This window comes from Dromaius novaehollandiae, chromosome 2, assembly GCF_036370855.1.
Source record: "Dromaius novaehollandiae isolate bDroNov1 chromosome 2, bDroNov1.hap1, whole genome shotgun sequence".
NCBI lineage: Eukaryota > Metazoa > Chordata > Aves > Casuariiformes > Dromaiidae > Dromaius > Dromaius novaehollandiae.
In genome coordinates, this window is record NC_088099.1 from 39,793,931 (window position 1) to 39,818,084 (window position 24,154).

The 24,154-nt window shown below is 37.8% G+C and overlaps 1 protein-coding gene across 5 annotated transcripts in view; it reads left to right on the forward strand.

Annotated features, from left to right (window-relative positions):
* Positions 1–24,154, forward strand: part of HYCC1 (hyccin PI4KA lipid kinase complex subunit 1) — a 50,940-nt gene that overhangs the window by 13,529 nt on the left and 13,257 nt on the right. For 3 of the 5 annotated variants that reach the window (XM_064506320.1, XM_064506318.1, XM_064506322.1), the window contains exons 2-9: positions 9,226–9,305; positions 11,841–11,942; positions 15,402–15,581; positions 18,936–19,016; positions 19,430–19,545; positions 19,863–19,958; positions 23,122–23,238; positions 23,979–24,066. In XM_064506320.1, the coding sequence (XP_064362390.1) occupies positions 9,255–9,305; positions 11,841–11,942; positions 15,402–15,581; positions 18,936–19,016; positions 19,430–19,545; positions 19,863–19,958; positions 23,122–23,238; positions 23,979–24,066 (831 nt within the window). In that variant the 5' untranslated portion in view covers positions 9,226–9,254. Of the gene's footprint in view, positions 1–5,292; positions 5,465–9,225; positions 9,306–11,840; positions 11,943–15,401; positions 15,582–18,935; positions 19,017–19,429; positions 19,546–19,862; positions 19,959–23,121; positions 23,239–23,978; positions 24,067–24,154 lie in introns of all 5 variants that reach the window. The other 2 variants (XM_064506319.1, XM_064506321.1) reach the window with 1 other exon arrangement.

Consider the following 24,154-nt stretch of genomic DNA (forward strand, 5'->3'; position numbering starts at 1 on the left):
CACTGAGCAGCTGTCTCTTGTCATTTTGAGAATTTGTTTGAGCCTGAGTCAGTGATGCTTAGTGCACCTGTAGCTGTCTTGTTGACACTACCCGCTTTTACACTTAAGGTAGCAATTATAAGAGAATATTTGATACTGTGTCTTTGAGCACTGCTTGCATTGTATATTTCAATAGAGCGTGTGACTGTTTGAGTCTTTGAACAATGGATTTTTTGTTTTTTTCTTTGTGCAAGTTTGAAGAATGTCAAGAAATCAGACCTGGCTTTTGTTGTTCCTAAAACCTGTCAGGGTAGTTTCTGGAGTCCAGAATAGCATCAGTTTTTTTCCCGGGAGACTGAATAATTTGCTATCCATTACAGGGCCTACAAGTTGCTCTGCAGTCAGTATCTGTTTGAACAGAATAGGTTGAACTGTATTTGAAAATGTATAATAAATGGACAAATTACTATGTCATTAAAATATAATGACATTACCATCAGGAAACATGTTAACCTATCAATATTAACATCAGGAAAATATGTTCTCTTTTTCAGCAGTTCAGTCAAGAATACATTTGTCTGAGTGCTGTTCCACCTTCTGAGGCCTACCAGGGCCTTTGCCTCCAGGAAGAGCTGGGAGGGGAAGGAGTTCAGCAACATGAATTTTAAGTATAGACTGTAATCCTTGAGTGGACATGATGCATAATGTAGAGCTGGTACAATTGTACTGAAAATTTTTTACCACTTCAAAGGGTAGGAAAAGTTGGGTCGTAGTTAGCCGTTTCCTGCTTTTTTTTAATGAACTATTGTAGAATATGAGATCAAGTCACACGTACTAGGTATTTGCTCTCTTATGGGCCTGGAGCATCATAAGAGAATGCTCACAAGTTCACCTTACAAGCAAAGAAAGCTTTTATTTCTGGGATGAGTTGACAAATTTGACTGGTTCATAAAAATCATAAAGTTCTGCCCCAGACTTCCCTCGGATTTATTTTGCCAAAGACAAAGAAAAAATGTCATTTTTTTTAGCAAATAGGTCAAAATTCTAAGCAGATGCTTTTCAGATCAGATAAGGACAGAATGTATGCTTTCCGTCTTCTTCGGTGATTCCCAGAGGACAGGACTTGAGCTGTTTTTGGCTTCTAGTTTTTTTTCTTCTCTCCTCCAGCTCTCTGACTTCCACTAGCTAATGCTTAATACTGTGAAGCAGTTTCACAGAACTCTGAGTTAGTTCTTCATCCAAGTCCAGCCTCCTTGTACTTGATTTAGATTTCATCTACACATGTTCTGTGGGTAAATTTTGCAAAGGTTAGGTAGTTTTACTGGAGAACAGGGAAGGTGCCTATTGTGAGAATTTATTTTTAAAGAACAACCTGTGTGTGGTGTTGGGTGTGGTTTCATTCTAGGCTACAACTTGATATTATTACATTAAAAAAACTCAAGGGACTGGTATGGAAAGCTGAAGTCATTTAAGTAGGTGGATCCATTAGTAAGTTTGCTATTCATCTTGGCTTGACCTCCACAAACTTGATGCATTACAACTATTTTTTCTATACTAAACACAACAAATTCAGTAAGTTCCTGGTGTATTTGTGCTGCAATGGCGGGAAGAAAAAAAAGTTATAGAGACTTGGTAGAAATCTCTTCCAAACACGACTCACTTTTCAGATACGCTTGCTTGATATCTTATTCCAGATGTACCACTCATCTTGAAATGAGGCAGGAATTGATATCTCCTGTGTTGGGAGAGTTTTATTGTAGTATTAGAATAGAACAAGATTGATTTACAGCTCTCCAAGGCTGCTTATTACTTTGGGAACAGATCCAGAGAACAGTCTTACCTCAAGCTCTATCAAAATGGATTGTAGACTTTGAGTGGAAAATATTAATAAGTCAGACTAATTCTGTTCTTGTTGATGTTAGAGCTCAAAGTTGCATCCACTGTGTCCTAGTTCTGATATTAGAGATTACTAAGGGCTGTATGGCTTGTGTGTTTACATTAAAAATGTATGTTTACATTAAATAAGCAATCCATTAGGGAAACTGGCTTGTTACTTATTGTTTAATGTAAATCCTATTTCTTAATGCTAATCCAAGTGAGATTCTTGTGAAAATACTCCAAAGTGTTTTTAACACGAGGCTAAAACCCATGAATGGATTTGCCATGCATTAGCTGGGCTGCAGTAGCTATGCATGCTTTCATCATAGGGCAAATGGGAAGTAGTGTGATATAACCTACGATGAAAGAGGTTGCCTAAAGTTGCTTTACCTCATATATGAAAAAAGCCAAGAATGTTTACAGATGTCTTTAAAAAAAAGTTAGACAGATGTGTGACAGTCTGTTACTGAAATTCATCACAGATAATTTTGTGGTATCATTTGGATCTTTGAGACTTGCTTCTTTTTGCTGCAGCAGTCTTCCATCAGGGGATCAAAATGCCTCTGCCTCTTAAACTCTTGGAATGGGGAGTGTGGGGATGTTCACAGCTGCTGATCAATTTTAGTCAGTGTTGTTTGATTCGTGGGGAGTATACGGACAAAAGCAATTTGTTTTTTACTTAATTCTCAAACTCCATTCATCTGAACTCCCCACAGGAGACTGACAAAGAAGAGGCCAGGGAGAAAGACAATTTATTCAAAGGGAGTTATTTGCTGATGTAGCTTGAAACCAGATTCTCTTTTTGGGTTACAGTTTTGGTAATCATGTATCTACAAAGTACACTCTCAATATAATTTTAAAGTATGGTTGCTTTTAGTAGTGTGTATCCACTTCATACTACTTTAGTTCTATAGTGACTGGGGCACTTAATGCTTATTCTGACCTATATCTTGCAGTTGAATCTACTCAAGTGGAAGCATAATCCAGGCATGCATTTTTTCTAATCCTGTTGGAATTTGTTCCATAAAATGTTAACCGATGCTATAACTTAGGCCTTATTTTGACCTACTTAATGTTCAAAAATCAATTTTAGTTAATTTTTATATGTATGTGAGCTTTCTAGAGACTTCAGAAAAACTGCATGGAAACTTGTTAATCCTGCCTTTTAGAACAGAACTTTTGCCCCAACAGTCCGTATACTGTTGCAGTCCAGCTTGATCTATTATTTAACTAGCACAAAAGGCAGCAGTCCTCAAAAAAATAGTAGATTGTTAGCCCATGTTAATAGACCACACATACCAAATATGTGCAGAATTTTGGTTTTTTTTTTCCTACGGAGAGAACAGTCTAGCAAAGAATCTTATTCTCTCTTCAAGGAAAAGAATTATAAAATTAGATTTCTCATTTGTGACACTAGTATATGTGTATTGCTGTGAATGCATATGTGCTTCAAGTTAAACAGTGCCTTGAAAAGGGTATATGCATTTTTATGCATGAAGGTAAAACATCTTCCGTGTATGCAGCTATCTTAATGCTTGATAGAATGTTTCAGCTGCTTTAAAAATTGAAGACCTGATTAGCAAAACTTATTCCTGTTTCTTTTGGTTCGTCTTTTTATAGCTTTTTCATGTCCAGTGTTCATGGTTTTGCCTGGCGTGCCAGAAAGAGACCTGCCTTGAAATACGTAATTATTAAAGCTTCAAGTATTGTCCTTTGTGCAATAGATAATGCCACCAAGGATGTTTTTATTGCTTCTATTGATCAAATGAATCCTGTGTTCTCTGGAAGTCTTTAATCTGAAAATAATACTTAATGGGTCAGTAGAACTAGGTGAAAATTAATTTATCAGTTTGGTAAATGTGATGCCAGTTATGGATCCACATATCCAGGATTCCTCCGGACATCTTAAAATCATGGGTTTCTTGCTCAGTATTAACAGGCATTTGTGCTTGTAATGGGGCTTAGTAGGGAATGCTTACTATTGTCAACCCTGCTGAGGCACGGGACAAAGCAAAAGCATTGTAGTAGGACAAGGGTCCTTCACAGGAATGGAAATAGGACTAATAGATCTTGTGATTCTGTAGGAACTGATGGGGTTGTTGCTTCAATAACTGTAGTAGGACTGGTCTTTGTGATTGTTAGTACACAGTGTTATGCTTGAAAGCCTCTCTTCATCTCAGGGTTTGACACACAGCCTGTTCCATTCAGAGGCCACTTATCCAGATTTTCAGTTATACCTTTAGAGATAATCAAAGCTACTCAGAAAGAGGTATCATTTAGCTAGATGGGTTTCCTTCATGAGAGTCCTAGTTGTTCTTTAGCCATACTGAATCACAGAGCAGGCGAGTTTAGAAGGCACCTCTGGAGGTGGTCTAGTCCAAACCTCCTGCTCAGAGCACAGTCAAATTGAGCAGGTTGTTCAGGACTCTGTCTTGGTGTGTTCTGAGCATCTCCAAGGCTGGAGCCTTTACAACTTCTCCAGGCAACCTATTCCAGTGCTCGATCATCCTTACACTGAAAGTTTCTTCCTTATGTTTAAATATAATTTCCTGTATTTCAGTTTGTGCCCATTGCCTCTTGTCCTGTCACAGGACACCACTGAGAAGAGTCACCACTGAGGTTCATCTCCTTTACACCCTCCCATCAGATATTTGTACACATTGATAAGATCTCCTCTAAGCCTTGTCTTCTCCAGGCTAAGCAATCCCAGCTCTCTGTTTCTCCTCACATGACTCCCTTAATCATCTCCAAGGTCCTGTGCTGGACTCACTCCAGTAAGTCCATGACTCTTGTACGGGGGAGCCCAGACCTGGACACAGCTCTCCAGCTGTGGCTCACCAGGGCTGAGCAGAAGAGAAGGATCACTTCCCTCAACCTGCTGGAGACACCTTGCCTAATGCAGCCCAGGAGGCTATTGCCACCTTTTCCACAAGGGCACGCTGCTGGCCCGTGTTCAACTTGTTGTCCACCAGGCTCCCCCAGGGAGGGTCTCCTCTGCAAAGCTGCTCTCCAGCTGTTTGGCCCCTGGTGTGTGCTGGTGCATGAGGTTATTCTTCCCCAGGGGCAGGACTTTGCGTTGCCCTCTGTTGAAGTCTGTGGGGTTCCTCCCTGCCCCTTTCTCCAGCCTGTTGAGGTTCCCTCTGAATGTCACCACTATTACCCCAAGCATTGCCCCCTGGGGTGCACCAGTAGTGACTGGCCTCCAGCTGGACTTTGTGCTGCTGATCACAACCCTTGGAGCGTGGCAGTTCACCCAGTTTTCAACCCGCCGTGCTGCCTGCTTATCAGCCCCTACTTCATCAGTGTTTTGTCAGCGAGGATGCTATAGGAGACAGTGGCAAAAGCCTTACTAAACTAAGGCTAAACAATGTTGTAGTTCCCTGGATCCTCCTCCTGTCCTTCTTGAAGATAGGAGTGATATTTGCTTTCTTCCAGGCCTCAGGAAGGTCCACCCATCACCATGACCTTGCCAAGGTAGTTGGGAGCAGCCTTGCAATGACATGGGGCAGCTCCCTCAGCACTCGTGGATGTGGCTCATCGTGTCCCATGGATGTGTGTATGCTGAGTCTGTGTAAATGTTCCCTAACCTGATCCTCCTCCACCAAGGGTAAGTCTTCCTTGCTCCAAGCTTCCCCTCTGGTCCCGGGGGCTTGGGATTCCTGAAGGCTGGTCATAGCGGTAAAGAATGAGGTGAAGAAAGCGTTGAGGACCTCGGCCTCTTCTGTGTCCTTTGTCACCCAAGCCCCTGCCCCGTTCAGCAGTGGGCCCGCATTTTCCCTGGCCTCCCTTTTGCTGCCGATATACCTGTAGAGGCCCTCCTGGTGCTGTTCATGTTCCTTGTCAGATTCGATACCCAAGTAGGCACTGTCTTTCCTAACCCCATTCCCGCACGCTCGGACAGTGTCCTTATGCTCCTTGCAGGTCTCCTGTCCCTGCTTCCACTCTTGTCTGCTTCCTTATTGTGTCTGAGTTTAGTCAAGAGTTCCTTGTTCATCTAGGCAGGCTCTGTGCTGCCTTTGCTTGATTTTCTGCTCATCAGGATGGATCATTTTTGAGCTTGGAGGAGGTGATCCTTGAAAATCAGCTGTCTCTCCTGGACCCTTTTCTCTCTAGGGCGGTCTCCCATGGATTTCTTCCAAGGAGATCCTTGAATGGGCCAAAGCTGCTCTCCTGAAGTCTAGGACTTTGATCCCCTTTTTGCCTTGTTCCCTATTTGCAGGATCCTCCATCATCTCTAGGTCAGTGGAGCCATGGTGGCCCCTGACAGTCATATCCTCAGCCAGTTCTTCCTTGTTTGCGGGTGTGAGGTCCAGCAGAGTGTCTGTCCTCATTAGTTTCTTGATCAGTTGTGTTGGGAGGTTGTCATCAATACACTTCAAAAACCTCCTGGTGGGTTGCTTGTGCCCTTTCAGGAGATACTAGGGAGATTAAAGTCCCCCATAAGGACAAAGGCCTGCAAACATGATGCTTCTGCAGTTGTCTGAAAAAAGCCTCATCTTGATGAGGCAGTCTGTAGCAGTCACCCACAACATCGCCCATGTTAGTCTGCCCACTAATCCTGACCTGTAAACTCTGTTGGTTCATACCTGTCCCTTGGCAGAGTTCCATGCTCTCCCACTGCTCCCTCACGTAAAAGGCATCTGACTCTCCTCCCTATCCTGGTCTGTCCTTCCTAAACATCCAGCCATGGCAGCACTCCAGTTGTGTGAATTATCCCACCACATCTCTGATCACAGTGAGATTGTAGCCCCACAGCTGCATGCACCCAGCACGGGGAAGAAACAGGAGGAATTCACAGGCCTGCGTTAGTGTACATGCACTTCAGAGAGGGACCCTGGCATGCTGATTTCACAGAAAAGCTTAGAGAGCTTTACCCAGGATGCTGTCCTATAGGCACTTGCTTATTTATATGTTCACATTTGAAGTGGCCCCCTTTCAGCCCTGTTTTGTAGTTTGAGATCTCTCTTGTCCACATCACCGTGCACCCTTTCCTTTCCAACCTGGTCTGCCCCTTCCTCACTTGACTGTGGGATGTTCCTTGAATCCTTTTGATTGAACTGCCCCAACCTTTTACCTGCTGAGGAGAAACCGTTTTATGGAACTGCTACTTCATTGTACCTGACAGGTGTTTATAGCTACTACTATTGTTTTTTTCCAGAAACTAAATGTTGTACTATCTGGCTTTTAATTCTTTAGTCTTTGTTCACCTTTTTCATAGTCAGAAAGCACTTCCCTCCTAGTCTTAGTGCAGACTTGCAAAACTTTCAGGAGTTGTAAGAGAAGATTGCTCTAGTCAGTTCCCCAAGGACTTCAGGTTTTACCTGGCTGAGATCATCTGAAAAAGTTAGTAGTGTAAATTCTTTCCCAGTAATCCTGAGAGTTCAATAACAAAACAACAAACAAAAAATGAACCAGCGAACCCCCGAACCAGAAGCAAACCTTTGCTATGTTGTCTTCCAAAGACACTTTCAATCTGTAGGAGGGAATGAAGAGTGGTTGGCTGATTGCTTTGAAAATTTTCTTCATATTTTTTTCTGTGTGTTCTTAGTGGCTTCATCTTGTGCGCTTGCCTTTCTAACTCCATATAGACTGTAGCTGTTCTTTTACTTCTGAATAACTTAAGGTGGTTCTAGCTTTCTGTATGCTTCTTTATTGAATTTCAGATCATTTGAAGAGCTCGTGGCTTGAACTCATGGTTAAGCTATCATTTTTTTTCCTCTCCCTTTTCATTGGAATAATCTGTGCTTGTTCTCTCATGACTGTTTCTTGAGGAAACTGCCAGCCCCCCGAACTACAATTTCCATATAACCACTGGCCGTGAAATCTTGCTTAAAACCTTAGGAGAATTTGAAGCCTGCTTTATTTTCTCTTAAAGTTGTCTTATTCTTATTTTGCTCTTTTCTTTCCTTTTTTGAATAATCATTAATTTGCTATGTAATGTAAGCTGTTTTCCACTTCGAAAGAAAGAACTGGTAGAAAGTGCTAGTAAGGGGGAAGTCTACTGCTGCTTACTTGTATTACTGTGTATTAACATGTTTCAAGAAGTTGCGGGACAACCTGTCCTGTTTTTATTCCTTTTCCAGTTCATATCTGAATGGTTATTTCCTTGCTATCAAGTGTCTTGAAAGTGTCTTGAAAGATTTCAGTAGCTTTCTCCTTAAGTAAAGCCTCACTTAGCTAATTTCCCCCCCCCCCCCCCCCCGCCTTGCTTTGGAGGGCTTACAGTCAGCTCTCACCATAGTCATGTCTGGTTCTTTTCCCTTTATTTACGCTTCTTAAAATTCTCTGGATATATGCCATTGCAGTCTGGACCTCAAAGCAAATGCTTGTATTGGTGATATATACAAGGCAATTTTTTTTTCCCTTCCCCTCTTGTTGCTTCTCATTCCTGAACAAACTCCATACTTGGGTATCACCACTTCAAAACTAATTTTAAACTAGCTAAACAGCACTTGATGGGGTATCTAACATGATTGAACACTTCAAGTGTGTGTTTTTCGCCCCTCCCCCCCCCCCCGGCCCCCCAGCTGAGTATTTGATTTCATCCTTGTTTGTCTGAAGTCTCTCACAAAATTTGGGTAAATCAATGTGTATTGCTGATTAGTTTACAGATCCCTGGAGTATTCCCTGTGGCCTGCCCTTTTTGACCTTTAATAGCTTTGTATCTTGATGATATATTGTTCTTTGTTTCAAAATAAGCTGTTCCAAAGAACAGTTGTTTTTAAAAGTATTTTTGAAAATACTAAGGGGAAAATTAAAAGAGATCAGAAGTGGGTTTCAGAAGTCACTTTAAATCTGTGGTGTTCAAGTCTTACTACTGATGATCTTGCTTTTTCTGAAATTTTGTGGACTGCTGGGCCAGTGCATCCATCTTGGGCTCCATGCTGAGGCAGGAGGTTAGTTGTCTTGCAAATACCATGACTGGGGAGGAATGAAAGGCATTTCTTCAATCTTTTATCTCAATGCCCCTTTCCAAGTCAGCAGTAGCAGGAAGCTAAATCATGATTTCCCTTTGAGTTAATGCAATTTTCTCGTGAGACCTGCTGAAAAATAAATTGAGAATGAGAAGGTAATATTTTCTGTTTCTAAAATGCCGTTTCTGCAGATCTTTGACTTATTGAGCTTCCTACGCAGTACATATTTGGAATTTATTTAACTGCTATATGTGAAAACTCCTATGCTCAATGCTTCCAGCAGCTTGCATAAGTGAGGTAGAATAAAAGTTCAAAGTAATGTCAACATGTGAAATATTAAGAAGTGAAAGCAAGATAAAATTCCTTAAATATTCACAGAAACCTGATCTTGTTCAGCTCTGTTTAATGCAATAATTCCATAGTTTTCACAAATTGTTTTTGTTTATTCTTTCAGGCTAAAGGTTTTGGAACAGATGTTGGAAGATGTTAGCTGTGGATACAGGGGTTGTGGAGGAGTGGTTATCAGAGTTCAAGGTAATATTATATTAGATATTCAGTAGTAGTATTTGAGTTGCTGCTGGAACAGTATGCAAGAGTGCTTGATCGCTATAGAAAATGAAGACAAATGTTAACCTTGGAACCTTGGGTTTTGTTGAGATGACATTAAATATACAAATCGGTACTTGAAAGGACTCTATTTTTCTTGTCCTTTTGGGGAGTACATACTGATACAGAACAGTGAAAATGTATATTGCAGATGAATGGGGGGAATCTTCAATGGGCTATGGTAAAATAATTTTTATCACAGAAATATATTTTGCTTTATTTCAACTTTTTGCTGAGAATGAAGATCTATAGGCTATCAAGTTGTACACAAAATACTGGTCTGTCAAATATTTGTATGCCATTTACCTTTTACAGAATATACAAGTTATTCATACTCATTCTTTCCAGAGTGCCTTCTTTAAGTTTTATCATTCAAAATTGAACTCTGTGTGACAGTTACTGTTCACCTTAGTTGATGAACCACTGTGACTTCTCTCATATCCTATTCTGACTTTTATCACTCTATCTTTTGCATTCAAAACACTGCTTACAGGCAGATGCCAATTTAATTCCTTTGCAGCTTGCATTTGCCAGCTGTTGCATTTTTGTGTTAGACCAGGCCTGGCTCTAAGGAGGGCAAAAACAATATGAGAGAAAACTTCAAAAATAAAGCAGAATAGAGATACCTTTTGTCTTCTGTGTCTGCCTTTACTACAGGAAAAGCATCTGGATACACCAAACAGTAGCTAGATATTTTTTCAATATTGATTATTTTCTGAGTTTTTTCTTTAGCAGTACTAAAGAACTTTGAAGTAAGGAACTGTCATTTTATCATGCCCTGTTGAGTAATTTGGTCAGGCTGCTGTCTGGCAACTACAACGGGAGATGGATAAGCTAGCTGCAAAGAAACCAGAATTTCTGTAGTCTAGCCCTGTAAGAGCAACCTCGCCAGCATGATATCAGTGTGTAAATGCTGCTATTTAGCTTGAAAAATGATGCAAATTAGAAATAGTAAATTTGTGTCATTATTCTGATGTGGTGCACTTCAGTATTTTCTATGCGAAACTTGATACAAGTTTCTGGGCACAATTACTAAATAGGCCCTATCTTCAATAGGGGATGAGTCATACAGCCCCATTCTTACTGAACTGTACTCTGAGCCTTGCTTTTAGGACTCTGGCTTTCTGGCAGCTGAAAAAGTAGATTTATGTAACGCCTAGACTTAATAGCTAAAAAAAATTTGACAAATAGAAATTAAAGCTTAACCTTTTAACTCTAGCCTACTAAACCATAACTTCTGGTCATAGTCAAATTGTGATCTTAAACTCCTAGACTACAAGATTCGTATACTGTCTGTGTATCAGGAAGAATACTTTCAGTATGCTGTATAATTGTAGAGGAAAATGCAATGTACCTTACTATGGGTCCATGTGCATTCTAGTCTAATCTTATTTCTCTATACTAGAATTTGTCTTGAGTAATTCCTTGTCTTGAATAATTCCTCAGTTGTCTCAGACTATTGTTGAAGTGTCCTGTGAGTTCTCAGTGTTCTGTCCAATAATAATCTTGCTGATGAATAATTACAAATTTATATAATGGGTTGAAAGTTGGGCACCTTTAAAAAAAAAAAAAATCGCATTTGTGAAAATTCTGGTAGTATGATGGATTTCTTGTATTTCAAACTTTGCACACTGGTGTTTTGTTCCGTTCTTTGTTTCTCCTCCTAATATTGGTTGCTTTTTGGAAAAGGGATGGCATATGAGGGTTTTGGTTAGAGTAAAGACTGGGACTTGACTGTTTTACCCCTGGTCTGTTCAGATACACTGGAAATCACACTCTGTTTTCCTATCTGTGTAATGGAGTATGATCTCCTTTGAAGGCTTGCAGATAAAAAGTATTATAAGAGCTAGGAATAAGTTTAAATGTACAGCTTTAACCTTTTAAGTACAGGCAGAAAGAACCCAATTTAGTGCTAGAGAAGAGCTGTTTATGTCAGCCTGAATTTGTGGCCAATGTATCCTGTGATAATGTTCACTGGCTGTGTACAGTCAATGCGTCCTGTAATAAGGCTCACAGGCTCTGTACAGTCAGACTTGAAAGAACTCCTTAGCAGTTTGCAAATGAGTACTCGAGTTTTGCAATAGGTGCATGTGTGCCCACTGAAATTAGCAAAAATGGAGTAGGAAGTTTTTTCTGGTTTTGTCAATATATTATTTTTATGTATGTTCAGCAGGATTGCACATCTGCAACTATTACTCTTCATCTATTTCCGATCCAATTTAATTGCGTTTTGTATGGAACTGTCTGCAGAATGTTGATAAAATGTAACGTGTCTTCTAGCAATTTTGTTGTCTTGAAAACACGGTGATTTCTATACTGAGTATATCTTTGCGAAACAAGTTTTCTTTTATAATAAACTTTGATAATAGAAACTTGTGATGGAAAATTGTTGTTGAAATTGCTGCTATATTTTAATGTTAAGATTGCTTTTTCTAGTAGTTATAATAAATATTTTTATTTCAGACACTGCCAGAAGCATCCATATCCAGTTATGCTACAAACTTGAAAGACAAGAGTGCTCTGGTTTCATCTCTTTACAAAGTAATTCAGGAGCCACAAAGTGAAGTGAGTATATCAGATGTCTCTGATATAAGATGTGTCTGATGTAACAGCAGCAGAATAAAAAAGATGTTCCAACTAGTTGTTTCAGAACTACGGAACTACTACTACAAAATGCTTTGCCTTCTAATTTTATTGGGATGTGTTCTTAGCAATGACAGCATGATGGAAACTATTTATCAGTTCTGTTACATACAGATAATAGCTAAGCTTGTAGATAACACTTAAAAGCTTCAGGACTTGAGTACAGAATTGAGGAGTATGTTAAAGAATTGGGAAGGTGTTTGAGACTGACTGAATTCTTTCTGTAATTCAGTATCCCTTGAATGGGAATCTATAGCTATCAGAAGCTACTATAACCCAAGCAGACAATGTTAGGTAGATTGCAATCCTTTCAAGTTACTGTGTAGGTTTTAGGACCTCCCTCAGAAGCTTCTTGGGGGGCAGATTTGCTCTGTGCATGTGCAAGGGATAGTCCATACCCCATGACTGCAGTTCTTTTAATGTGTCTAGGTGAGATCAGAAAAGACTGAGCTGGTTTTGGTTGGATCTTGGTAACTATATTGTCTCCCTTTCTACCATCTAACAAACCTTGTGTATGAGTTGAGAAGGCATACTTAAAAGCATCAATATGATTTGAAAACAGTGTTACTTAAAACAATTGTCAAGTCCTTCTTTCGTCTTCTGAAACAACATGGTGTAAGGAACCTTGCCAAAGTTTATGATGATGCCAAATAGTGGGCAGAGGGTAAAATACTTCCTGTACAGGTACATTTTTTAGAGAGGATGCTGGTAGAGAAACTCCCAGGTTTTCTAGTAGAGAAGAAATGCCATTACTTTTCCCTGTGTTGCTCAGAAAGGCATTCTGGGTCATTCCAACTTCTGACTCAAGCCTGCCTGGTCTTCAAAATACAGATGACCGTGTAATTTAATCTTGAGGAGTCTCCCTGTTCATAGTCTTCAGTTGGTACTTTCATATATTTGATTTCTTACAACTTCTGGCTATGACCAGTTTTCTTATGGACCTTAGTAGCAGGGTGGCCAAGGTCCTGATAATTCTGCTCAAGACATTCTTGGGATAATTCTGGGGCAAGGTATCAATTCTCTGTTAAGTGAAACTTTGAATTGAAATGAAAAGTCAATGCTAACATGTGAAAGGGTTGTGAAGCCCTGAGAGAACAGTCCTAAAATCTTTATTTGTGCCATTCTGTGAGTATCTGACATTTTGTAGAAGGCACTGCTTGAAGCTTTCTGCATTGTGAAAATACGTGAAAGCAAACCTAAAAAGATGAGTAATTTCTTTCCTTTGAACTGTTTTTTTCAATATCTATTGCCTGCATTGTATAATCATAACCTGCATTGTAGTTTAGGACATGTGCTGTCTTTTCTTATCTTGTGCATGTTATGCCAAGGGACAGGATCAATGCATGAACCCTACAAATACTGCTGAGATAAAAACAAACAACCCTCCACTCCTATTTTTGATACATTTGAATATATGTACTTCTAATATAACAATTATCTGAACCCTAAAATCGTGTTTAATGTCACCTTTGGGGGATTTAATTTATTTATTAACATTTGAAGAGTAATAATATGTCTTTGCATCCATGACTGTGTATTTTCCAAAAGCATGTTTGCTTTTTCATATGCTTTTTTGTTTGCATTTCCAAAGGCTTAATAATACATTTAAGAGAGAAAATGGACTACTTATGTATGCTATGGCCAATTCATAGTAGCTTTGTTGGTAAGCTTTGAGATTGTAGGGCCCTAAATGATGGAGAAAAATGTAATTTGATACAGGGAGAGTCTCTAGTGGGTATGAAAATTTAAGGTACTTCTTCATTGAGTAGACGCTTGAAGTCCAACATTAAACTTTTTTGAGGAGGTTTCTTTCTTTAGAAAGTCAAGATCTTTTCTTGTTGTCTTATACATAAAGCACTATTGTTGTGCTTTTAGATAATACTCTATTTCCTAATGCAAATGCTTGAATGAGTGTTTGGATTGTCTAACATACTTGGATGCAACTTAAAAGGAGCAAGGATGAAATTGCTAGGATATTCTTCTGTTCTAGCATTAAAAATTCTGTCTGTCTGGTTTTCATACCTTTTACAATTGATCTAGTGTAAAACTGTATTTTGATATGGCAACAACTCATCAGTGTGTTTTGATACTAGATTTTATCATGTGATGGTGTTTTGAGGAAGAAAAGCTGTTTCTGTACTGATTATGTATTTAAACTTGCTGATTTAAAGCTGTCTCAACTGAGATAACAATGTGAACATGGATGCCTGTCATAGCTATTTCTGTCCTTTTTAAAGTTCAACCATATCATTCTGAACTGATACTTCATTAAATGAAACATGCAAACTATCTGAAAAATAAAAGCTGAAGGAGGAAAGCACTTGCACTAATAAAGTTTTCTAGGAGGATCACTGATATTCTGCTTTTAAATGGACAAGTCATTTAGCTTGGTTTGCTTTTTTTCCTTTGTAGATTTTCATAAATTATTTTCTAAAGACAAGTTACATATGTTGAAAGATTAAAAAATGCTGGTTTTTTGATTCTCCCAAATTTCTACTTCTTAAAAGATCAGGGTTTTTTGTTTGTTTAGGTATGTTACATTTGAATCCTTCTGTCCTTCAGAAATTTGTAGCTTGGAAATAACACGTTTTGTGTAAAGCTTTTTTTAACAAATACTTGCTGGAGGTGGTTTAAAAAAAAAAGCAGCAGCTGGAATCTGATTTTCATTTTGTGAAATTTGCTAATACAAATGCATCAAGACTCTAGATTCTCTTTCAGAAAAGTTTCTTACATGATAGGGCCCTTGTATTTATTGTTATTTGCAGATACATGATTTAGAATTTTTTAAAATTCTTAAGGTTTTCCATTGTCTATCTCAAACCTATAAATAGGTAGAAGTTTCTGAAAGATTGAAATAGGAATATGAAGATTGACTATACAGTTCAAGCAGATATAAGAATTAGCTAGTTGTAATGAGCTTTGAAAATGGGCGTTATGCTGTTTTCTCTTAGTAGGTAAAAGTGTGTAGCATTTTTTTGTGTATACTATTTGAGCTCTAGAGTAATGAGAGCTTCTGTGCAGATACTTTTCCTGCCTCTTACATATTGAGGGCATGGTATGAGCTGGGGTCATAACCAGTATTCTCTATTTCAGCCGTTGAGGCTGGAGGAAGTGAGCTACAAATGAGAGGAAGGAGCTCTTGGTATTTTTCGTTCAGATGGGATGGAAGACTCCACTTTCATCATCTGGGAGTATGTTATAAGGGATGAAATGTGTGCAACACGCGACTTGGGCAATTACTGCATCAGTCACTTCCGAATAGCTTAAATGTAATGTTTATAGCCTTACAGTTTTGTCCAAAGGATTCATCAGTTTTGCTTCCACACAAGATACTGTTTCTTGTAATGTTTTATGCCTTAACAACTGTAACTTATATTTCAGCTTCTGGAGCCAGTTTGCCATCAGCTCTTTGAATTCTATCGCAGTGGTGAGGAACAACTACTACGGTTTACGTTGCAGTTTCTACCAGAATTGATGTGGTGCTATCTTGCTGTCTCAGCCAGCAGAGACTTGCAGAGCAGTGGTTGCATAGAGGCTCTTCTCCTAGGAGTTTACAACTTGGTTGGTATTTGCACGTAATTATTCAGGCCTCAAAATACTAGTGTGCTTTTTGGGGATACTGTATAAAGTATTTTGCTGGGGAATGATGAGAAGTTTTGTTTCAGAACTGAAATGAAGTGATTAGGTATCTGTAGAGGGAACTGTCTTATGCACTCTTGCAAAGTTTGGTTCTTGAAGGTGATGCCCTAGTCTGAAATCTACAACGTGAACTTTAGATTCTTTCATCGTGGTGGATATTTTCTTTGCTCTTTTTCTGGTTCTTGGGAAGTGTAATGTACTAATAGCTGAAGGGCCCAGAGGAACACTTTAAACAATTTTTTTTTTCTAGACACTGTTGTTAAACATACATTCTGTTTGAGCCTTTAGAGAATCTGCTTTTGAAGTAGTTGCCTGTATTTTCTGGGGTATCTTGACTATCAGAGGAATTGCAAAAATGTTGCTTTCAGCAAATTTTTGGTCCTTGATTTTGAATAGACTGTTCAAATTTGAGAGTTTAAAGGTCTCTTTTCATTTTGTTAATAACCTTGATGTGAGATCTTTTTCATATGTATATGAAAAGATACTGTGTTGTATTAAATTATGACTTTGAAGAACAGAATAATGATGGAACCTTTAAGAGCACCATATTTTAGTTATTTTGGTCCAAATGCATTTAATCTTTCTATGGTTATTATAAAAAGTTTAGTGTTAGGTCTTTTGGGATTCCTTTTGGTGCACATTGCATGTTCTGGATGTATTAGGAAGGCCTTTTGGGAAGTGAAACAGTGATGAAGTTTGAAGTCTCCTCTTCCCATTCTGAAAATCTGGAGAAGGCATCCCCCATCCTCCTTCTTAGAGCAACCTCAAATGCCTTTTGCCAGGCTAATGAAAAACATTTTCATCCAGGAGCTTACTTAAAAAGACCAGAACGCTTATACTCAATTCTGCATTTGGCAGAATGCAGGCTATATGTGCTTTCTGTGTTCTTGATTGTAGCTGAGGAGAGAAACATTCCTGGAAAGCATATGGTGCATCTTATCCCTAGAGCTGATTCACTCCTTTATTTCCATGACAAAGACATCTAAAATGGTTAAAACAGATGTGTCTGTAATCAGTTGTAATACCTCCTAGGATAAAGGCATTTACAGTTAAGCTTGAAATCAGTCCAGTAACCTCTTTTCTTAGCTCTGAGCAGTTTCATCATCCATCTCCCATTGCTTGGGGTCAGAGAAATTTTACAGCAAGCTTCTGTGGAGAAGCTGTAGACTGATGGGAAAAATAATCGTTTCCAAAAATCCCCACTCTGCTTTAACACATAGTGAAAGCTTATGCTAAAGTAGTGCCAAGTTACTGATGCTGATTTCTTTGCCTCTGTTAATGTTCTATAATACTTAAAATTTAAACAATATGGTACTGGTTGGATGGTACATATGGATAGTACTGTTCTTCAGTATACCAGGTTCAAAAGGTAATAGGTGATCTGCTTAGATACTATTTGTATCTAATAAAATAGGTAACCCTTGCATAAATAAGTAAAATGATCTCTTGGAATCTGAGGGGAATTAACATTCTGAACTGAGTCCTACAATCTCTTTCTGAAGCAAGTTGAAAAATTTAATATTGCTCAGAATAATTATAAATTCACTGCATTGTCAGGGATATGGAATTATTGCTGCTGAAGTTAAGATCACAAGTTGGTTTGTTCTACTTTCAACTTGGACATGTAACTGAGGAACAGGCTTTGCAGAGGCAGGTAGTACATGCAGTTGATTTTTAGCTTTCCTGGCTGCAGGTATCAGTTTTTCTAATGTACTTCAGATCTTGAAATTTATTCCTGAAACTTCATTATAAATCCGATTAAAATGAAATGTCAAAATATTGACGTTTTATATTTTAAAGTTTGGGTGTAGCCAGCTTCTTTCCCCTGCCAAATATTCAGGAAACTGTTTTCCACACTAATGCAAAATTAAAGGGTAAGTGGTTTGTGTGGAGAGCAGAGGAGCTGCGTGGCTGTATTCAGAATGAATAGCTCTGCCTTTTTGATACTTCTCGGTATTCCTTTAACACTTCTTATTAAAACCCATGCCTTAAAGTGGAATACATAGTATGTGAAGTTAGTCCTTCAACCTGGTGACTCCTAAGAAGGGGTTGTTAAGAGGCACTTTATTGAAGCTCCTCTCTAATCTCTACCTTTAGATGTATGAAATCTGTTGCTGAAACAAAAAACATTGGATGATTACAAAACTGCATTGCAGAAGGTTTTTTGAACTCTGGAAACACACTAATAACTCTCAGTAGAGAGAGGTGGAGTCTAAAAGGGAATATACTATCTAAATACACACTGTGTACATGATTTCTCTTGCTGAATATTGGAAACTGTATATGAGACTGGCTGACATCCTTGAGATCCTGAGTGTGTGCTTGATAGTTGATGGGGAAGTTAGGTTAACTGCAAGCCAGACCTTCAAGGTGCAGCCACTAATCCTTCCCACAGAGACTGGAATGTTGCCTTCTCTATGTACCATTATCCTCTTGACTAGAGTTACTGAAAGTATTCTTTGCTATAGCTGTGGTAATTGCTGTTCCTCTCTTGGAAATCCTAATAGTGCTGCAGAGTGTTCTTGCATGCATGGTGTTGGTCTGGAAGTTCAGAACTTATTTCTGAAGCTTTTGCTCTGAAGTACTTCTGTACTCTTCTGTGATACCCTGGCACATCTTTTTGGCCTTACCTTTAGTCTCCCACTAAATTTTAGGAGTGAGAAGTCTGCTGACCTACTATTGTGGTGGTGTCTTTCAGGAACGTGGCTTCTCTAAAGCTTTGCATCCATTCTTTTTTCCTAGGTTCCTTTTTTTCTTCTCTATGTATATAATAATCAAACTTGGCCTTTTGCAATTTTTTTGATGTCTGCTATTATCAAACTGTATGAGACTGCACTTGTTTTAGAGCTAAAATGTTTCCAAAACAAATGGCTTATAGAACCATTATTCTGTGGGTGAATAGTTTTCAGAACAGAATTATTGAGCATTAACCTTCACAAATAGTAAATAGTGTATAACTAAAAATATGGTAACACTGTTTAAATATACTGAGATTTCCAGTTAGTCTCTTTTAAGGTAGCCAATAGCTATGCAAATGCATGTGCCCTTTGCTAAGTCATTTGAATATTAAAATCAAATGTATTGAAGTTATTTTTCAGAAACGAAATGAAATGACTGTGTTAGGAAGCAAATAAAGAGATTGTGATAATATCCCTGTCTATTCTATAATAATTGGTTTGTTTTCCTTATCCATTCACTCCCTTCCAGCAATTAACACTTTTGAATGCCTGGTTTCTGTAGTACAGTGTAACCCTTGATGCATCTTGTCTTTTGCAGGAGATAGTTGACAAGCAGGGTCATAGCAAAGTGCTGAGTTTTACAATTCCGTCTCTGTCCAAACCTTCGGTCTATCATGAAGTAAGTCACTTAAAACATGAAGCTGTTACTGATTGTAAAACAGTCTGCTTTTGGGGGCCTGTTCATTAGGAAAAGAAGTGAAAACTAGTTTGACATTTCTCATGACGACATAGTAACTTAGTTGATTACTGCTGACTGGTATCTCTGTGGCCTTTCCAAGTCTGAACAGTAATAACTGCATAATGTCCATGCACCCTTTTCTTGGGGGGGGGGGGGGGGATTCTTTTTCCAAGCCTTACGCCCTGTTTGGTGTAAAATCATCTCTCAAACCCAAGACTAATAAGTAGTCAGATAAGCTTTAGCCCCATGAAAATTTATATACAAATATGGTGGTGATCTGTTGTCTGTTTTTTAACTTGCAAGACTTCAGGTTGTGAATGACTTTTCTTTTTTTTTTTTTTTTTTTTTAAAAGCCCTCCAGTATTGGCTCCATGGCTCTCACTGAAGGAGCTTTATCCCAGCATGGTTTGTCCAGAGTTGTATACAGTGGACCTCATCCTCAGAGGGAGATGTTAACAGCACAGAACAGGTGGAACTGTATAGTAAGATTTTGCTTGAGAATTATTAATGAATTTTAACATCTTATATAGTTACAGACTTAAGGTGTATGCTTGTTTTTTTTTTAAACACATTTAAACGTGGATGCATAAAGAATGAGAGCACGTATTACTACATGGAGGGAAGAAACAACTTACAGACCCAAACTACTCAATTATCAGTAACTATTGAAATACAGTACCAAGTCTGTTCAAATAAAACTCTTGAAGATTTCTGTGTAAACTTTTTTTTTCCTTTTTAAAAAATAAAATTGCCAATCTAATCTCTAATGTTCCTTGTAAACTCTAGGTTTGAAGTACTGACATTCCTTCTGCTCTGTTACAATGCTGCCTTAAGCTACATGCCTGCAGTTTCTCTTCAGTCATTGTGTCAAATTTGTTCAAGGTAACTTCTGTTGGCTGATTATACTTAAAATGGTATTGTCAACTTGAAATGTGATCAGGTGGAGTTTATTTAAAAAAAAAATTCACATTCCCAAAAGCTGCTGGTGAACTTGACTTTTTTTCTAAGCGTTTACAGTTGCATTATTTCTGTTTAAAGTATCTCTTCTATGATTCTTGGTTGCGATCTCAAAGTAGGGGAAGCCATAATGTGACTCATATGCAGTGCTGCCAAATGGAAGAAGAAATCAATTTGAAGGAAATATGTCTGTTTTTAATTATAGTAGCTGTAGGTGTTTTAACGAAATACAATCAGAAATATTTTCTAAAATCTTGGTAATTCTTGCATTGCAAGCTTATTAAAAATATTTGAATGCTGTGCAAGCTGAAACTCACTTGAAAGTATAGTAGATCTTGAAATGAGAGATGAGTTCATTCTTGCATGTATTTTGGGTATTTCCAAAATCTGATGCTACTTTTTCAAAACAAATTACCTCTGCTTTAACTGTAATGTCTACTTTTGATCCCTTTCCTTTTTAAGATGGTACTTATTTTATTTACAAAGGTTAAACTTACTGTGTGATAACAATTGCAGCACAAAATATTTTGAGCTAATCTCAAGTATTTTAAAACTAGATTTTTTGCACTTGGGCATCTTCAGTGGTAGTTTCTGTTTTCATAAAATTATCTTACTCTGATGGAAAGTGAAACAGTTCTGCTGATGTCATTCAAGCCTTTTTATAGGAAGTAACTCAGGCTAGAGTAGGCTTTTTAAAATTGATCAATATTGGCGTTAATAGAGTAGCTATGTTAAGATCTTTTCGGTAACCTTATCAGTGTAACTGATCATATTTCTACTGCGAGTTCACTGTTTTTTCCCAAAATACTTATTGTATCCTTACACTATTGCATCTAGCAAATGCATAAATACATACATCTGCATAAAAAAAGACCTAGTTAAATGTTTTTATTTAAATTAGCATTTTTGTTTAAACGTAGAGACTCATGTCTAGTGAAACACTTGTTTAAACTAGACTCCTCCCTCCATCCCCCAGCTTTGCCTAATGCTGAAATGCATATTATTTTAGTGGACTATAACAGTAGTCTTTGAGCCAAATCATTGGTAGAAATTATGGAGTATCTGGAACTGAAATGTTGCCTTAATAAATATATATTTATTTATTTTTAATTTTTAACCCAACTCACATAATAGCCTCTTCTGGGGGATGAAGAGGGGGAATACGGGATGGGAGATGCATACTTAAAAAATATACATGCATATACATCTACACATATATTTTTGGTTGTTCAACTTAGTTAATTTTGCTAACTAGCTCATGTCATCTGAGAATTAGATAGGCGCTTTTGTGCTTCAATTTTTGCTATATATGGACAAAACAAAATGTGAGAGGATGCACTGTCGTGGTTCTAACATCTTGAAAATATTTCTCAGAAGAGTCAGTTTGATTCACTAATTGGAGATAACATTTTTGTTTTAGCTAGCTATCAAAATACTGTGCAGATGAACTCTGTATATTTGCATTCTAGTTTCTAAAAATTTAAAATTTTAAGATATTTGAGTAGTTTGACACAAATCACAATATAATCTGAAGTAATATATTCTTTTCCTAATAGTAATAAAATAGGAGTTAATTTGAATGATTATGCAGGAAGTACTTAAATAGTGTATGCTTCTGGCCAACAACAGTATCAAATTTAGAGGGAAAACTTGCATTTATTTACAAATTAAAGTGTTTGGACATTCTGGAAAATCAAAATTCAAAAGCAAGATGAACTGTTTTTCAGAAACATGGCTTTAAATGGTTGCATTCAATCACTTAAATTTTACTTTGTGCCAGTCTTAGAAATTCATACTTAAAGTCGTAAGTATCAGTGACAACTTTAGCTGAATACTGATGCTTAGAGCAGCAGTTGACCAACTTGATAAGTGACAGCACAAGCCTAGGGCTTATGGATTTACTCTTCAATAACAGATGTGCATATAGTGAAGTGGGTATTGTACTCCTTCATAAACGCTTCCTGGTGTTCTTGTTTCCTTGCATGTTGTTACTGGCACGGCTCCCTGCCTTTCTTGATGAAGGCTCAATTTTTTGTTTTTTTGTAGATATGGCGAAATTAACATGAAGTTAATTCATTAACATGAATTGAGCTTGTAGTAGGTGCCAGGCACATACTGGGAGAGTTGCTGAGCCATGCAGATCTGGGGGGTCTGTTTGTTTATTGTAAATACCTAAAGCAGAAGATGAGTTGCAGAATAGAGAGGGAAAAGAAAAATGCATGCACAGTAAGTTAGTGGCAAAGCTAGTATTCATTTATAAAAGGGGGGGGTCTTGAAATCTCTGTTACAAATGTAATTTGAAAGATACTGCAATACAGTCTTACAAGAGGAACTCAGAAAATGTGAGGGTTTTTTTGCTTTGTTTCTGGCAAAAGAAAAATCTAAGAGCAGTGTCACAGACTTTCTGAAAGTAAACTTTTTAGTCTATGCTTTGGAAAAGGAAATACTTTGATTAATATAACTAAAGATCTTTCTAGAAGTTCAGTAATATGAAGCTGGCTGTTCTGAAATGTCAATGAATTGAATACTTAATCCCTCAGTTTTTTTATTTCCAATCTGTTTTGACTATAGAACCTTATGTGGAATTTTGTTCAAAACTAATCTCTAAGGCTGACTTTCACTGGATTTTATAATAATTTTATTGATATGACACTTCTAGTCTCTTTGCTCTGTGTGTGCAACTTTGTTTTATATGGAATGACATGCTTATGTCTCTATGAATAATAATAATTCATAGCCTACTTTTGTTTCCTTAAATATGATTTTTTTTTTCCTTGTTCAGCAGCAAATGCTTTTAACTCAGAATTATTTACTGGCAAATTTTTTCTTGTTCAATTGCAGTATAAAAGTAACATGAGTGACTAGGATGTCTTCTGTCTATTGTATTTTGAAGGACTTGAACTCTGCCAGTAGAGGGCATATCTTTCTTCCATAATGAGTAGTAGTCTAGTTCAGCACACAGTTGTTGCTGGATACCTTTCTGTGGGTCTATTGTAATTAAAATGTGTATTAAACACTTAGCTTTGTAATGTTCTATACAAACGTGCTTCTACATTATTTACTAATGACAAATACATGATTTCTTTAGAATTTGTGTCTGTGGATATCCTCGCCAGCAAGTGAGGAAGTACAAGGGAGTAAATAGCAGGATTCCCGTTTCTTCTGAATTTATGGTGCAAATGCTAACAGGGATTTATTATGCCTTGTGAGTTGTTGGGTTTTTTTTTTTCCTCTACATATGCATACAAAATAAAGAAATGTCAGCCTAATTTGTACATTCATGTAGGCATACAACCTTTTAAATGTTTCATTTCCTAGTGAGTAGGAGTATGTCTAGTAGTACGGTCATCAAGAAAACATACTTCAGCTAACTAGTTGCAGAACTAACCCATGTAATATTGGAGAAAGAGGGCTGTAATAGCACATAATGGATGTAACTGGTGATGTGAAAGTCTTTGAATAACCTCTTCCAACTGTTGTCTACTGCCTACATTTCTACATGCCTAGTTTTGATATCAGTCTACTTGGTGGGGGGGGGAAATCTTACCATTGCTGCTTTGAAGTGCTGATGTCATTCACTCTTTGATAGTCATGTTGATGTGTGAAGCGCTCTTATTAACTGAAATAACTGTTATTAAGACTACTCCACCTTCTAATTATTCCTGTGTTGCTAATGTTAGAACAATCCTGTTTGAAGTTCAGAAAACGTCATGACAGCTGATCAAGAACTAATTGTGTAATTTTTTTTAAATGAAAATAAAACTTGTTCCTCCTTAGACACCTCTTCAGAACAAGTTTTCTAGATAGCAGGCCTAATAGGCAGTAATTAGTTCAACTTCTAAATTGAGCATTAAGGAATACTAAGGACATCAGTGGATGTCATGTGACCAAGAAGGATCATCAGTTGATAGGTGCTAACTTATATATATAAATTTATTTTTGTAGTTATAATGGAGAGTGGGATCTGGCTCGTAAAGCTATGGATGACATTTTGTATAGAGCACAGCTGGAACTGTATCCAGAACCTCTGCTGGTAGGTACTGTATTTCAACTTTGAGCAGAATTTTTAGTCCAGTAAATTCTTCTGATGAATGCACACCCTGATGCAACATCATGCCAGG